Source organism: Strigops habroptila, chromosome 1 (genome assembly GCF_004027225.2).
Source record: "Strigops habroptila isolate Jane chromosome 1, bStrHab1.2.pri, whole genome shotgun sequence".
NCBI lineage: Eukaryota > Metazoa > Chordata > Aves > Psittaciformes > Psittacidae > Strigops > Strigops habroptila.
This window is the reverse complement of record NC_044277.2, coordinates 118,509,517-118,523,964: the sequence shown is the minus strand read 5'-3', so window position 1 is coordinate 118,523,964 and position 14,448 is coordinate 118,509,517. Positions and strand designations below refer to the sequence as shown.

Sequence of the window (14,448 nt, the reverse complement as noted above, 5' to 3'; positions counted from 1 at the left end):
TTTAAAATAGTTTGGTGGGGTGGAGGAGTGTGCCAGCTAAACTGCAGGAATTTCCTTCTCCCTTCATTATCAGATGCAAATAAGGTTTGTCAGGATGGTATTTCTGTGGGCAGAGGGGCCATTACCTACAGCTCGCACAGGGCTATTTCAATCTGATATCACTCCTGAAGAACTGTTACACTGCTTTGCCAGGCTCCAAGCTCAGCGAGATAGCACAGAAATACAATGCCCAGAGGCTTCACTGAAACACAGCATCTGCTTAGCCTTTTTCCATAGCCTCCTTCCCTCCCTCCACAGTAATTCTGAGGGCTGTTGTAGCTATTTCTTAGCTTCCAGCAAAAACAGGAGATGCAACTATTTGGAAAACCTGCAGATTATTTGCCACCATTGGTGTACAGCCCAAATGAGAATAAATCAAGCTTAGAAATCTGTAAAGCAAAGGGATGTGGAGGTGTAAAAAAAAAAAAAAAAAAAGATTACAGCTTGCACCTAATTGGGCTCTGTAATTTGTTGCACTAATGAAACATTTCTTTTAAGTGGAAAACCTTTGAAGAATACTAATATAATAATTAATATTCAGGTTACCTAGGGAACCTGAGACTCCACTGACTGTAGCTAGAAGAGCCTTTGCAGGGGATGCTACCCAGCATAGCTTTGTTTCCTGGTGCATTAAGAATGACACTTCCAGGCAGCTGTGAAATTATTTCCCCTCCCTTTCCAAGTTTCTACCAATCCTCTCTTATAACCAACAGATCTGAGGACTTGCTTTGTCTAAAACCAGTTAAGGCTGATGTAAATCTGAAAAGGGAAGAATAATTCGGGTGGGCTTAGAAACAAAGAGGTAATGGGGAGATGCTTGATGATTGTAGAGCCATAAAGGAGAAATAAATAAAATTAAAAAAAAAAAAAAAAAAAAGCAGAGCTGAATTTCATAAAGGAAAGGTCTGAATAAAAAACACTTTAATAATTCTCTATATGTTAGTAGCAGTAAACATTGGAGAAGGTTTTCCCTAAATCACTGTTCGTAGGATGCCATGTGTTCTATTCTGCTAGCTTGTGTTGTGAAGTTAGATAAAACCTCTTTAGCGATGGCTGACAAACACTACTATGGAGCACAATAAATCTTGACTAGGATTGCAAGAGCAATGAACCAAGTGCTTGCACTTTCTCCTCTGAGGGCAGCCTAAATCTGGCAGTGCTGATGTCAGCATTACTGATACTGAAATAAGTGAAGGGCCAGGAGCCTGGTTCCCTGACAGAGGCTGGACCAAAAAAAAAAGAAAAAAAAAAAAAAAAAACCAAACGACCAGAGAAGAGCGACTGTGGATATTGGAGGTATTGAAGAGAAAATCATGGCTTGTACTTGCCTCATGACTCTTCTTGATTTTGAGAAACGCATGGCTAAACATTATATAGCTGTCAAGAACCACTGACCACTGCCAGATACAGCAATCCAGCCAAGTGCATGTAAGCCTGCACAGCAGAGCAGCTTTAGAGGAAGCCAAGGAAAAGGGCAGCGCTCTGCCAATAAATGTACACGCTCTGCACAGCTGCATGGCAAAGCTGAGCTAGGCAGTAGAAGGTCAACCTGGAATCCTGCACTCTATGCTGGTAAAAACATTGTGGTTTGTGCCACACATGGCTGTCAGCTGTAACCCTTTTGGCAAATACAAAGACAAATATTTCTTTCCTGCATTGCAGTTCTAATTCATATTCTTTTATTTGGCCTGGATCTGCTGGGAGTGTGGCTTACAAAGAGAATCAATGTGTACTTATTGGCACACAGAGCTGTCTTCGAGGAACGTAAGAGTTGCTGGCTCAGATCGTATATTCCTTCACTCCACTACCAGTATGATGGTAGCCAATGGCAAAGGCTGTTAGAAAACACAGAAAGGTTCTATGAAAAATTCACTACCCCGCAGGAAGCTGCTTTTGAACCTTTTTAATTAGAGGTTAGTTTATGCCCTGAAGCATAAGATATTAAATCCCTTATAAGTATGCATGCCTGTTCTTCAGAACTTCAGGATAATATAGAGATGTCATACAATTGACACCACACCTGCGAAGCATACAAGCGTTCACTCCATTTAACAGATGGTCAAAGAGGGAAAGAAGTCAAGCAGCTTCTCTGCAGTCTAGTCAGCAGGCAGACTTCTGGTGGCACTGGCAGGTGAGCAGTATGACACAGGCAGCTTCAGGCTCTGCTCCTGGAGGTGGCTAGCCATATTACCCAATTCCTGCTGCACAGCCCCTCCGAGATTAATTTCCTCTTCTGCAAAATGAGTGTATTTATCTACCTACTCAATGAGATTTTTAGAACTGAATAATACTTGTAACACACAATTATTATGCATTACTGACACTAGGCAAAGTCAGAAAAAGGAAGAAATGTACTGCCAAGGGATTATTAACTCATTTATTATACCACATTTCTAGAAGCTCTGTACCCCATAGAGCTCTATCAATGCACCATTTCTCAGCTAGAGTGCCCTCACTAAGCCAGTTTCAGGCTCTTGTGCTTAAGTCTGACAAATAAGTCTGCTAAAAAAGTATGGAGTGTATACAGATTTAGACAGTAAATTTTATACTGAATTTGTTTTTCTCTTTTTTTAATAATTTTTTTAAAGCCTCTATTGACCAACTGCCTTGGAAGTCTCCAATAGGATATGGGACCAGCGATAATTGTAAAATTTTAATATCCTATTTCTAGAAAACAACAGATAGGAGTTTGAGATAATGGAAAAAGAGAAGACATGCAAAAGGACACGTGTTTTGTAAAAGGATCATCTGCAATGCTCTAAACTGAAGTACAAGTCCTTGGTCATATCAATGGAAATTCTGGATGATATCAAAGCAGATCAAATTTCATAGGGACAGAAGAATATGCAATACTGCCATTAGAATTGCAGCATGGGTTGTGTTCATATGAACAAATTGCTTGCAAGTGGTGGCTGGTCTGTTCAGAAGGAAGAGAAGATAAAAAAAAAAGTATTGGACAACAATAAGCCTAAATGTAGCAGGGTGAAGAGCAGATGAGAGCAGCTTCACCTCTTATAAACTCTGTACAAGACACCTGCCTGTTCTTAAACAGAATGGGCTGCTTCTACAGCTCCTTATCATGCTCTGATATCCCTGTGAACAGCTAAAGCCTGCCTGAGTTAATTGAAAGTTTTTTAAACCTTAACTGTGTGTATTCTCCTACCTCAGCTTTTGGAAACACAGTCAGTTACAATACACAACAAACACAGCAATTTATGTTACACAAAAAGCTTCACACACACACTGTGTGACCACTGGGCTACACTATGTGTACCCCAAAATTATTTCTTCCAAAGGTATCATGCTGAGCACAGATATTAAGTTTTCAATGCTGGTTAACTCCAGAGATGGAAGACAGGTCAGTTTATTTTTAATGATCACGACAGAATCTTTAATTCTGTTCCAGCATCAAACCTAATGAGTGCTTTGGGCACTTTTGTAATAGAAGCAATAGCCTTGGGGTAAGAAATATGCTGCTTCATTACACAGTCTTCTACTAGAGTGCCAGTTCAGATGGACAAAATCACATTACTGATTTTTTTGAAATACTGTAGGTTTTGTGTCAGGAATATTTTAATCCATTCTACCTAAGTTAGTTAACTATTCATTACAGTGGAGGTGGGTGAAATGACTTCATTTACATAGATTTTTTATCCTATTCAGTTTGCACAGTTGAATTCAAATAAAGAAGAGCAGCCCCAACAGCAAAAGGTTAATAGAAGTGTATAGCTACAAATGCAGTCTAAAAGCAACACAATCATGTTTTCAAAAGGGAAGATTTAAAATTATGGCTTGTTATACAAATCTAGGGTAAACAGTTTTTCTAAGTGAGACAATGAAAATTACCTGAATTTCATAGATTCTTCTGGTCTCCTTATCCAGGTGCAGTTCTGCAGTTTTGTGACGATGTGAAGATAATAGTCTTCTGTATATCTAAAAAAGGCAACAGCAACAACATCAAACACTAGAATATAGCTGTATGTATATTTAGAAACAGTCTCTAAAACATTCAAATGATGAATGTATTAATAATAATGTGCATGGTGCATATATAATAGGTTGCTTTTAGAACTCTATGACCTATTTTATTTTTGCAATTTGTAACAGTACTATCCTCGTTTAATTAACGAGACCTATTAAACATCTCTTCTTAATAGTGATGGCCTAATGAACTTTTCAGAAACTTTCAAAAGTACACAGGTTTCAAACTTTAATATTAGACCATTAATACCTTCGAGTTATTTGAAATCATTTCAAGTGCAGAAGTTCAAAATAATTCAAAAAACCCTCTTATACTTGGTGTTTCAAGATTTCAAAAATGTTTTGAAATGTGTCTCTTGCAAGCCAAGATAAAACATGACACTTCTTATGCCTTTTCCTTCATTTACCTTATAGATTCCCTAAAGCCCAGTTCAATCATCTAAGACCACGGACCCATATTTACAGATGTAAATTTCCTTCAAATTATCTCTTAAATAAAACAGTCTGTTGTTCTACAACAACCAGCACTTTGGTTACATTGTTACATGTAACCAAAGAGCTTTTGGTTCCTTTTAAACCCTTTCAAGAGGTTTAAATTTGTCCATATGTGAAATACTTCAGGCCATATAAGTCAAAAGAATAGAGACATTTCTTCCCTTATAGGTTCAATGTTATTACTTCTTCCATTTGTGCCTGGATCCCAATATAGTTTTGAAAAGGACTGAGGGAATGGGAAGAAGAGATGATATGGATGCAATGACTACTAATTCTATGGGACTCACCTCTCCAGAAAAGATCTACCTTCTATTATTTTAGCAAAAATGGCTTAGTGCTGGCCGAAAACCAAATGATCATTAGTTTATTTAAGCTGGACCTTAGAAGTGTGTATTTATTTTGAACAGTTTTACAAGAGTTACGGATGGCAAGTAACCTCACTGGTTTTTAAATGGAGTTTAAGAATTGCTAAAAAGGAATATTAAAAAGGCTGTGGTGGCTTGCAGCACGAGAGGTCAACCCGAAAAGCTTCATTCTCTCTGCGTTCAACCTGCTTTTAGTACCACAGCTTTATAGTAAATATTTGAAAGAACAGACCCCTTTTTTTGTTTGCTTCATAAAAGTACTGCAGCTGCTAAAGGTAACTTGTTTATCTACCCCCGAGTAAAATCATGTCCTATTTCCACATGGAAAAAGAAATGAAACTATTAAGAGGAATACTACATTAGAACTGGTCTTTGGCTCAAGTTTGCTTCTGTGACACATATGATTTTCATTCTCCAGACTTAGCAGACTCTTAACAGAACTAGATGATTGTGACTAAACTGATTTTACTGAGCCCTTGCACTGCTCAGAGAGGAGGAATGAATGGACAGAAGTGGGAGAAGCGCAAAACTAGTTTCATTGCAGTTGTAGCTGATCTGACTTGGTGCAGCATATTCTTCTTCCTTCCAGTCCAACTCCAAAGCTGTTCTCTTCCTTGTGCCACTCACTGCTGGTACTTACTTGACTCCACCTTGGTTTTGTTTCTGCCAGCTTTTACACTTGTCAAATGCCTTCATAGGAGACTAAATTACTACCATGTCAAAAAAAAAAAAAAAAAAAAAAAACAACCAACAAAAAACCAGCCAAACCTCAGAAGGAAAAAAAGTATGCATATACATTCTCTTTAGCGTGTTAAATGAGATCAGGAAAGATTCCACTGAACACCATAGCCAGTATAAGCAAGGAGTGATGGGAGTGGAGAAACTGGGAACAAGGCCTTCCTATTTTGGCAGCTGCATGCTGGTATGTTGTATTAGCAGCCTTGGAACTGCAGCCAGAGAAAATGGAACTGCTTTCTTGCTGAAGCTGCTACCTAAATTGGCTCACCATGGGGTCAGAGAAGTGTCAGTACCAGCACAGGGCAGGAAGGGAGTGCATGTGTGGGGGAAGATGGGATAGAAGCACACGACCAATATAGCCTATGCTAATGTTTAATCACTTCTCTAGTTTTATTCCTTAAGGCTAAATGATAAATAACTCTTAGATGCTGCGACTTACGGATAAATTCCAAAAATTAATAGGATAACAGAGCATAAAGAGTTACTCAGACTATCATTATCCAGGAGAAAAAAAAAATACAGAAAAAGCAAATTCCACCCTAAAGACATTGATAAGATGAAGATCAGAGTCAGAAATGAAAAGAAAAATTACCATCAGCTCAGAAAAAAATTGCATGCACTGACAAGTTATTAGCAACTTACAGGGAAACATTTGGTAAGGAGAAAAATCAAAGCATCACCCATAATGCTAGTTCTGAGGTTTCATGAGAAACACAGGCATTCACTATCAGAAACTGTAAGGACCTTCTTACACATGTAACAGAAGCTGCACCTATGGTAAAAACACCAATTACAATGCAAGAACGTTGCTGTCTTTCCACTGCTGTCTACTGGATAGAATCACTCTTGCTCAGAGGTGTCTAAGCTCAGCAGCTCACCCAGAAAAGCACCACATGCAGGTTTTTAAAAGGCAGAACACCACCTCCGCTCACCCTATGCATCCAGTTTCGCTCCTCTTGTGACATACAAAGGCACTATGGACTGACAGAACTCATCTTTGCCAGCGCTGGCAGAGACATCCCAGCAACACGTGCTGGGGGACAGGAGCTCCGAACCACGACACGTCTGCAACGCAGCCACGTCTGCTCACACCAATATAAGGCTTCCATGAAATGAACTCTATTTTAATACAGACAATATTCCCATTTTTTTAAAGACTCAAAGTGAAGCTCTGGGATTTGCTGCAGCTGGGTTTACAGCCCAGAAAGCTTTGTTTTCCTCACGGAAAGCCTATTTTAGCATTCCTGCTTTAAAGGAGCCTTGGGGACTCATTCCTCCAATGGAAAACAGTCCAGAAGTCCATCAGGGTATCATTTCATGGCTCTGCTGTAACCCAGACAGTCCTCCACTGTTCCATTTTAAAGAGCTGGAGCAATAGATCTATTTCCATTGGCACCCAGGTGCTTACAAGCACATATTCGCTGATGCTAAAAGGGGTTTATTATTAAGATAAAAAAGCTCAGGTAAATTGAACTATGAAAATACGTGGACAAGACAATAATTACAGTGCTGAGAATAATGAATGAAACACATTTTGTTCTGGTTTTGTCTACCACTTGCACCACAACCATTATAATAACTTGCTGTTGTAGGAAATTCATACTGTAAGAGCCTTGCTGACAAATAACATCTGGAAGGGTTTTTTGCCTATAGTACTTGTCAGGTACATAGTAACCTTCTATGCTAACTGCAGTGGCTAAGATGGAATCATTATGCACAGTCGAGGCGCTGACGAAGTATAAGTATCTTCTAATTTCTGGCAGATACCTGAAGGACAACAGCAAGGACAGAAGTGTTGAGATAGTAGGGAGACAATAGGTAAAATGTCAGAACAGAAAGACAGATGCAGCCCTACTGGTTACTTGCTAAAACTAAACTACCGGGGGGAGGGGTGGGGGGGTGGAGGAGTGGGGAAGGGACAAAGCTATTTGACTTAGAAGGAAAATTGAGAAGCAGGAGTGAAAAAAATAAGATATTTCCCTACTTGGCAGCTCATGTTCAAGAAAGAAACAAAAAGAAATAACTACAGGAAATGCAAGAGAAAAGGAGGGTCCCTTTTGCCTTTGGACACTTTAATAGTACCAAAACAACTATCAGTTTTTAAAGCCCTCAGGAGAGTGTGCACAGGGTTTGCTCTAGAATAAGAATGGAAAACTGCCAGCAAAACTCAGCGTTTCAGGCTCTTTATCGCCACCAGCACATACCTGCTATAACTTCAGATTTACATCACATTTTTTACTATCAAATCATTTGACAAGCTTTAAACTATATTTTTTTTCCGTTTCTGCCAACTTAAGAGGAAGGAGTATCCAAGAATGTCCCTGAAAGTCTAGAACTGCAATATAAAGCATTTATACACCATGCCTGTGGGCTACAACTTGAAAAAGCAACACAGATCCCTGAAGCTCCTCTCAGTGAAGGATAATGAGTTGCAATAATCATGGCACAAAGCAATCGCTTGCTCCTTTGTTTCAAGCATGTTCCTCTTCCTACCTGCTTAATTCATCTTCTGCCTCATTAAATGGTGCAGCTCCTTTCTCTTTAGCCACAGAATAAAGGTCTCACTCTTTGTAAAGTTTCTGCTACAGTCTCAGCTCCAAAACTTTCTACATATGAAGAGCTCATCTGCATTGACGCAGCCTGTACAACTTTGTAGCATGTGGGATAAATAACAGCATTTACATTGTTATAACTGGATTTTAGAGGCACTACTGTGACTGGTTGTACTTCTCTTGCTGTTAATCAGTGAATTTTAAAGTCAACTGTATTCTTTGACCCCTGTTTGCCAGTCTCTGTTTTGGCTCTCACTAGCAGCACATCAGTAACATAGTGGTCTAACACCTTTCAAAAGACTAAAAACTTCAATGATAGTGTTGGCGATGAGGTGGAATGTTGGTGGGAGAAAAGGTTATAGAGGAGAAAAAAAAAATAAATTAAAAGAGTAAAGACAATGCTGAGAATATGGTGACTTAAAAACAGGTGAAAGGATGGGGCAGAAAACACAGGAGAAGTTTTAAAATCGTGATTTAATGTTGTTTTTATGCTGAGATAAAAATTGATGCCTCCAGTCCTTCAAATGGTGAAAGGCACATTTTTAGCAGAGCTTTTGTTTCTCATTCTATTTCTCTTCACAAATGGAGGGGGGGGGGGGGGAAGCTTCCAATCTTCCAATATTAAAGTCACCATGGCACATAATTAATTTTAAGCTGGAACCCTGTCTTAATGGGAAGCCTCCCTCATTTACAATGTTTTATTTATTGGTGCATCCATATAGGCAAAATGTTACTTTTCAAAAGCAATGGGCTGCTTCTCCCATTTCCACTTTAGAAAGTGGCAAGGAATTTGGGCAGGGCTGATATCAAAGATCTTTTTTCCATGTCAGGAAAAAGCAGAACAGGAAGTTGAAATCCAAAATTAATTTGGATTTTTTTTTCCAATGTATCTAAAATTATATATTTTTTTCCTGTGAACTACTCATTATAATGAGTAAAATTAATTAGCAAGTTTTTATACCAGTACATTTCCATACTTACTCTAGTGAATATGCTGAAAATCACCCATTAACTGAAGTTGTCATAGCAGGAGTGTTCACCAATCAAGAAAAAGACACTCAAGAATGAAATTATACCTCACAGATTCTGTACAAATTTTTTGTGAATATCTTGGAATAAAACGTGCTAACTGGCAAGGAGAAATCATGTTGACTTATATTGTGATAATAAGAAAAATAAAATCCAACCTCACTTAAATCTAATTCATGTGAAAGAAAAAATGCAGGCAAACATTAGTTGAATAATTTGTTTCCTATTGTATAGTTCCATATTAATATCATCGAGAATTATGTAAAAGAGGGCGATCTTCTACTCTCCTATTTAAAACAAACAAAGCAGAAAGCACAGCAAACACCTACCTTTTCTTCTTGACAGATGATGACAAAATGTTGTCCTGAATTGCCTTACATTTTGAAGCCTGTTCGAACTGGTAAATTCCATTTTTATTAACAGTTGTTCTGTTGGGGGGAGGGGGGGAGAGGGAGAGAAAAAAGCAACAAATTTTACAAGAGAGAACATATTCTGACAATGCTGTCACTTTTTTTTTTTGCTATAGCAATATGATTAATAACCGTTGATTTACCTGAAAACATTACCAAAGAAATCTTATTGACTTATTGTGAAGCTCTTATATAAAAGGGGAGTTTGCTGCTAGTGACTATAAAATGTTTGATTCTTTAAAGTAACCCTATTTCATAGTCTGAATTATATTTTCTGCTTCACTCAGTAATCAGAAAATGTAATTAGAAAAAGAAATGAAATGCGAAGCCTCTGGAAAATTATGTTTTGAAGATATTTAAAATATTCACCAGTAAAATATTTAGCAGATGCAATTTCCTAAAGTTGTTGATAAAATGCAATATTCAGAGCCAATATATACAGGAAACACCACAGGTGAAGTGGATCTTTCTACTTGGACCTTAACTTCTTGACTCGAGCTTAATACTTCCTCCCTTGCTTATTCTTTATTTACACAGTGAGGATAAATATTTGTAAAAGGAGCCAAGGCAAGTGCCAGACAGTGATCTTTAATTCCTGTTGTCTTATTTTCCCCAAGCTCCTGTGTGGTCCTCTTGCCCTGGTAGCCCTAGTAGAAGATTGAGATGGAAATTAGTAAATGACCAAGATACCAAGGTATCCATTCACTTTGGTTCACCCTGTGTCTCTTACAATCACCCTCTTCTATCATCAACCTTCTGCTGTGTGTATTGTCATTTATTATGAAGTTCTTTTTCCTCCAGCATTTTTATTTTCCTTGTTCCTCTTTACCTTCCGCTTTTCCTCCCCTCCCCTTTCCTTTTGGGCTCTTTCCACTGATTCACTACTTACAGACTACTTGGATATTGCAACCTATTTGTCCAAACCAGAACTAGAAATATAGAAGATATAGATGCTGTGTCATTCACTCCTGGGTGTGAGCTGCAGCAGCGAACAGAACCGGTGCTGCCCTCAAGAAATGCAGAACAACCAAGCCACCTCTGTACAGAGGCACTCGTACACAAAGAGAAAGGGTCTTCCTGTTTCGTACACAATGCGCTCTGCTGCTGAACCATGATTCCTTTTATTAACAAGGACCAACATTCCACTGCCTGCACCTGTTAAAACATGGTGACCACTTAATGAGATTTCTGGCAAGCTAATTCTGAAATTCTTAGTTGGGAAAGACGCCATTTCAAGTCACAGAATCAGAGATGGCTGAGGTTGGGAGGCACCTCTGGAGGTCATCTAGTCCAATACCCTGCTCAACCAGGGGCACCTAGAGCCAGCTTCCCACAACCATCTCCAGATGGCTTTTGAATATCTTCATGGATGGAGACTCCACAACCTCCCTGGGCAGCCTGACCCAGTGCTCAGGCACCCTCACAGTGAAGAAGTCTTCCCTGATGTTCAGAGGGAAACTCCCGTGTTTCAGTTTGTGCACATTGCCTCTGGTCCTGTCACTGGACACCACTGAGAACAACGTGGCCCCATCCTCTTTGTACCCTCCCTTCAGGTACTGATAAGGTCCCCCTTGAGCCTTCTCTTCTTAAAACAACTAACGTCTTCAATAATTCAAATAAGAAAATGACTGAAGACACAAGAGCAGAATAAATGCTTGTTAATTTTGCTACTGAACTGAGTGGCATGCTCATAGCTATGAGAGGAGAGGAAAAGGAACAAAGCACCTGTCCTTCTCTTTCCATTGCCGATGAATTTTCTAATGAACCAGTCACTCCACAGGAGCAATTCATCCAGAACGCAGGCTGCAGAAGCTCTCTCCCTTTCTTTCCACCATGAAGATCTTCTTCCCAGTATACATGCAGTGCCCCTAAGGAAGCAAACACTCTGCATGCCCGTTGTTGAGGGTAATGGTAAGAGAACACAATGTAAACCTCTGTCCTTTCAGTTCTGCAGTGACTTCAATAGTTAGTAACAGCTGGCACTACCTACTGAGAGCTCCTTGGCTGATCTTGCATACAGCTCCTCATCTAATTCTTTTTCGAGGAATGACATACAAATGTGAGGACAGAAGGCTCTCAGAGCACACAGTTCCGAGCAAACAATTCTGCAGATCTTACATAGCAAGTGCCAGCAAATATTCTGCTTACACCATCTACACACACAGGTTTATTGCAGCTGGGTCTGGATGGTTCTATCTACACTGAAGAACCAGATGGGCCGTTTCACTAAACAACCCAACACCAGTTCCCAAACAGATTTAGTTAGCACTAAATCATGTTTCCTCTCTCTTGCTTCTTTAACTCAGTAAACTCATACAATCCTTCCGCAGCTGCAGCTTAAAGTAAGGGAAATGGCTACAGGCAAAGCTTAGCTGCATAAACAGCATCTTAAAAAAAGAAAAAGAACTGTTGCTATCATAAGCCAAGTGCATGTTACTGCTGCAAGTAAGTTTTTCATTACAACTAAAAATCAAGAGGCTGGCCAGAGGAGACCTCTTTTAACACACGAAGCCTGCCAGGAAGACCAGGCAGTTAGGTTTGATCGGCTCACTGCGAGGTACATTTGCAGCACCGTCAGACAACCAACGTTATTTCACATGCAGGTTTCAACACTGTGCATTACAAGGTCCTTACAGCTTACTATTAATTTATGCCCTGAGATCACGGGGGCAGTGAATAAATATTCTCTCAACCAAATACAAGCTTTACTCAACAGCCTTTTAGTCTTTTTAAATTCATAGCACTAAGATCAGCTGAAGGAAATTGCCTCTTTTTTTAATATGTAATTGCTTTTTATGTGCACATTTTCAAGACTTGAAAATTTCAAAAAGGAAGAAGTCAGATAAAAAAGAATGAGCAAAATAAATTCCTGATCTGTTTCATCATTATATCCTGCCAATCACTTTTACAGTAATCAAGGGAAGAAAAAAAGAATAAGGAGTCTTCCCTTTCCATGACAAGTAAAGATTGGTGAAAATGGCACAGCTGTGGGGAAAACCAAACACAAACTTTAATCTAAATTCTTTATCCATACAACACAGGCACAAGATAGATCAGCCAAGTGCTGCTTCTGTGGCTTTTTCCACACAAAATTTACTCAATGCTCTTTATTTATATGTGTAAAAGGACACAAAACCGAAACAAATTATTTGCAAGACATGCAAAGCAATGACTCATCCTAGTAGAAGTTAAACTTCTGAATTTCTATTTCACTGTCAGTGTGGCCTCTGTTTCCCACAAGTGAAAGATTTCTGCATTCAGATAAAAGGGGTGTGCAGGGGGCAGTCCAGACTTCTACTGGATTATTCATTGCACAGTTGTACAGACATCAGACTCAGATTAGATTTCTGAACACTTAGGACAATTATGCTAGGCAACATTTATCACTAAATGAATTTACCTGACCTAGTGGATGACAGTCTTTGTTCAGTACTTAGAACTGCACTAAAATTTCTGCAATGAAATCAGATAATATGCCCAACAATGCAGACACCAGGCTAAATTCAACTAATTTTACAAACTCTTGATGAAAACTTGAAGTGGAAACCATGTTATATTCTCTTGGCTTGAACTCATAAAACGGATGAAACAGTGAAATTTCTGCTGCATTTCCCTTAGGGTTTAGATGTTCTCAAAGCCAACATCACTGGCCCGAATCTGAAAAACAGGGGGTTTTTTTTAAATCATATATGAACAGCTTGAGGACCACATACTTCCTATGGTAATTCTAGGAACTCTGAAAGTACACCATCTGTACTTTAATAAATCCACAGTAGATTAAGACCATGTGCCATATTTATCAGCACGTTGTTATTCTATATCTTGCTCTCAGGAAGACAGCAGTTCGTTAAACTATAAAATTCTTTAAGACAACAATTGCACCCACCTTTAGAATAAGAAATAGAGGAACTACATGGCCCCTTTTGCTATACCTCTAGCATGCAGCCCTGAGACTATAGAGAGCCTTAGTGCAGGGAATCACCAGACAGACAGGTACACTGGGGGAGGAGTGATATAGGGAGGGAAAGGAAAGAGAAGCTCTTTGAAAACAAAACCAATCTAAACCCAAATAGTTATCAGAGTAGGAAAATGGATGGACAGAAGATGGATGAAAAGAGGATGAAGAGGGCAGGGGGAGAGGGATGGACACGAATGGAAAAATAAAATCTAGTGCTGTGAAATATACCATAACATAAAGACATGCCCAGGTCTGAAAGGCCAATCCTCCAGAATTCCCACAAAATCAGCTGGAAACAACTGAAAGAATATGGGGTGAGATTTTCAAAAGAGCTCAGAACTGGACTGGCTGACAGCACTAAAAGCAACAAGAATTTCACCCCTAATTTCAGCAAGAGTTAAGTCCACACTGAACATAAGGAAAAATCCCACTCATTGACTTCATTCACTCCATGCTCAGCAGAAGTAGTTGTTGCACTTTTTCTATGGCTTCCTGCTCTTGTCTGCCTGAAGCAGCACAGGACCTCTGATCGCTGTTCCAGCTGAGCATCTCCAACTAAAAAAGGGTAACTTCTGCATGCAAAACTGCACATTTACATCTTTCTAGCAAACTGGCACTGAACAACACTATCCAGACTTTGAACACTTTTGGTCTAAATCTCTCCCTTGAAGAGACTAATTTATATTTGAATCTCATAGTCTATTAGTTGAATACTATTAAAACCCTGTAATCCATACTTTCCTAGGAGGGGTGCTCTTAAGTGCTCTCTCCGACACTATTTCAAATTAATCAGATGGTGCTCTCTCCGACACTATTTCAAATTAATCAGATGATAAGAATATAGTGACATTTTTAAGGTTCAAAACACCTTGATTGTTAAG

At 39.1% G+C, this 14,448-nt stretch overlaps 1 protein-coding gene across 3 annotated transcripts in view; it reads right to left on the bottom strand.

The window, feature by feature from the left end:
* ST8SIA6 (ST8 alpha-N-acetyl-neuraminide alpha-2,8-sialyltransferase 6) overlaps positions 1-14,448 on the bottom strand; it is a 45,235-nt gene that overhangs the window by 25,556 nt on the left and 5,231 nt on the right. For all 3 annotated transcript variants that reach the window (XM_030483299.1, XM_030483308.1, XM_030483318.1), the window contains exons 3-4: positions 9,529-9,627; positions 3,886-3,972 (exon numbers count right to left, since the gene is read on the bottom strand). In XM_030483299.1, coding sequence (XP_030339159.1) covers positions 3,886-3,972; positions 9,529-9,627 — 186 coding nt within the window. The remainder of the gene's footprint in view (positions 1-3,885; positions 3,973-9,528; positions 9,628-14,448) is intronic.